The 2,663-nt window shown below is 43.2% G+C and overlaps 1 protein-coding gene across 1 annotated transcript in view; it reads right to left on the reverse strand.

The window, feature by feature from the left end:
* Positions 1 to 171: 171 nt before the first annotated feature.
* The window catches only part of sh2d1ab (SH2 domain containing 1A duplicate b), a 4,524-nt gene continuing 2,032 nt past the window's right edge, over positions 172 to 2,663 (reverse strand). The window contains exon 3 of the mRNA XM_014022075.1: positions 172 to 2,054. Coding sequence (XP_013877529.1) covers positions 1,815 to 2,054 — 240 coding nt within the window. The 3' untranslated portion in view covers positions 172 to 1,814. The remainder of the gene's footprint in view (positions 2,055 to 2,663) is intronic.

Below are 2,663 nucleotides of genomic sequence, written 5' to 3' on the forward strand. Positions count from 1 at the left end.
ACGCCACCCCCACCCCCACCCCCGTCGCCTGTTCGTGACGCAGAGTAAGAGCTCTCTGGTTGCCATTTGAGTTCCCACATGGTTTACCTCGGATCTACTATCGTTTACATATTGTGTAAGAGAGGCCTTTTTGACTCTGACACTCCCCTTTAGAGAAGAAACCTCCTGTGGTTTCCGCCTCTGGTGTGTGCTCCAACTGTAGCTTGTATGAGTGTGTGTACTAAAATCAAGAATGTACATAGCCAGTGCTTTCACACTGAGGAGGAGAAGAAGAAAAAAAAAGCGCTCAACTGGAAGTTCTGTTGTTCATAAGTGTCGGTATTGTTAATCAATAGAGAAAAAAAAACTGTTACATTTTTGCAAAGAATTATACATGGCTATAGTAATTATTCTCGCTAAAAAAAAAGCTCACTTTATTGGGTTACAAAGCTGATTAAAGTTATTATGTGTGAATTACCACATGACTCCCTGGGATTTTATAGGTGCTGTTGCTTATTATTCCCCCCCCTTCGCTTGTATCTGTCTTGTTTTTTTCCCGTGGCACATTCTGTTGTCGTGGCCCTCTTTGTTCCCGTCTCTGGGACTTTATACGTTTCAAATCTGTGCTGCCATTATCACCCATCATTACGGCTCAAACCGAGATCTGCATGAAAAAAAAAAACCTGCGTCTGTCAGAAGAAGAAGGAAGAAGAGGAGGAGATGGGGGGGAGCACAGAGGAAGGGAGAAAAATGTGACAGCTGAGGCTCAGCGAGTGGGTGGTGAGTGCAGAAGGGGCAGGACCTGGAGTTGGCTGCGCCTTTTTCTCTACAGCTTGTCTCCTCTCATTAGGAAATGCCAATCAGGCTGCACTTCCAAAGCCTCTCTCCTCACCAAAGCTAAAAGTTTAAAAAAGAAAAGTAGAGAAGTTTTTGCCTTCTTTTTTTTTTTAAAGCTAATCCACCTCCCCGTCCGTCTGCCCCCCTCCCACCGTCTCTCCACCATCTGCCCAACATTAATTGTCGTGTTTCTTGCTCGCGGGGCTGTGTGGACGACGGAGACACACAATGCATATGTTCCCACTGCGAGCAGGTGATATACGTTCCTGACTCGACGATCGGCTCCTCTCTTCTCTGTCCTTATTTATTTTCTGAACGCCATATGCTCCGCCAGCCCGAGCTCATCCCTGCCGCGGGAAAAGATGGAGGCTGCGGTTGCTAGGAGACGGCTGCACCGAAGAATTGTCTGGGCTGAATGGATGCTCTTGCCGTTTTTTTTTTCTCCTCACCTTCTTTCTCTCTCTCTCTCTCGCTCATATTTTTCATGAGGCGCCAGTATTGTCAATCAGAGGAAATGACGAAGCCTCCCACCCATCCCTCTCCCTCCAGGCAGTCAGCATTCTCTCCATGGAAATCACTGCTTCAATATGTCAAATTGAATTTTTTCCCCTCCACGTTATGTCAGTCGGAGGCTTTGCTCTGTGCACGGCTGTGTAAGCATGACCTTATTTAAAAGAGTTTATTTTAGACAAAAGCCATTTATTTTCGTTACCACTCACTCAACACTATTGCATTAAGAAAACAGAGGCACAATATTTGTTGTCAACTTACGTATGCAGTAATGGATATAAATGTTTCAGCAGTTCAATATTTCACATCACATCTCTGAAAGTTTATGCAGCGCCTTCTGTGCTGCATGTGCAGAAAACGCTGCAGGAGCAGCGGGCATCCCATCACAGAAACACGGGSTGAATGTGGGGCAAGTGGCATTAACTTTAAAGAAACAAATGCAGAAGTTTGGTTCATAATTAGTCGGGCTTGTTCGGGGGTTTTGCAGCCTAACCAAAAGCTTGCCGCACCTCCCTGTTTTTCTGTCCCTGAGCGACAGGTGTGGCACGCTGCTGGAGATAAGAGGCCGGGCTGTCGCTGGGCGTCTGTCGCTGCGTGTGGGCCTGAGCCCGGCTCTGAGCCGTGACAGGGAAGAGCAGAGGCATGGCGAGTCCCTGTCCTTCCTTCCGGAAAGCTGCTATCAAGTTCTTGATGTGCCGGAAATACCGCTTCTGCACGCCAGGAGTGGTCTGGAACACAAAAAGAAGCAGGGAGAGGGGTGCGAGGGGGGTTAAAAAATAGAAATCATTTCTGAGTCAGATCCCACAGGAGGGAGGGGGGCATCATGAAATGTACTCTTCTTATGTAAGACATTAAAAAAGACTAAAGCCAGAGATTTTTTTAAAAAAAAAAAGTGACACTTTTAATAAGAAGCTGGTGTTAATGACTAAAATAATAAATAAAATGATGCAGTAAAAAGCTATTAAAGTAGACATGGCTTCAAAAAAAAATTAAAAGGTTGCTGAATGGATTTAAAGTGGTTTAAAGGCTAAGCTTTTACTTCCCCGAGTAATTGTTTTATTTTCTTCTTAGTAATAAAATATGTATATAATCTGTCACGTTCAAAATCCTTCAGGAGTTGAAAAATCCTGAAAAATCATTGTCTGGTTTTTACTTTCAGCTTTTTTTTTAATCAGTTTTTTTTAATTTAATTTTTTATGGTCTCTCAACTTAGCTTTATTTAACACATCCTCTTTTTTATTTTGTTTATTTTTATTTATTGACTTATTTATTTATTTATTCATTTATTTTTGCATCTTTATGTGTTCACCCACAGCCGTCACATTCAGGTTTAATAT

Source organism: Austrofundulus limnaeus, unplaced genomic scaffold (genome assembly GCF_001266775.1).
Source record: "Austrofundulus limnaeus strain Quisiro unplaced genomic scaffold, Austrofundulus_limnaeus-1.0 Scaffold317, whole genome shotgun sequence".
Classification (NCBI taxonomy): domain Eukaryota; kingdom Metazoa; phylum Chordata; class Actinopteri; order Cyprinodontiformes; family Rivulidae; genus Austrofundulus; species Austrofundulus limnaeus.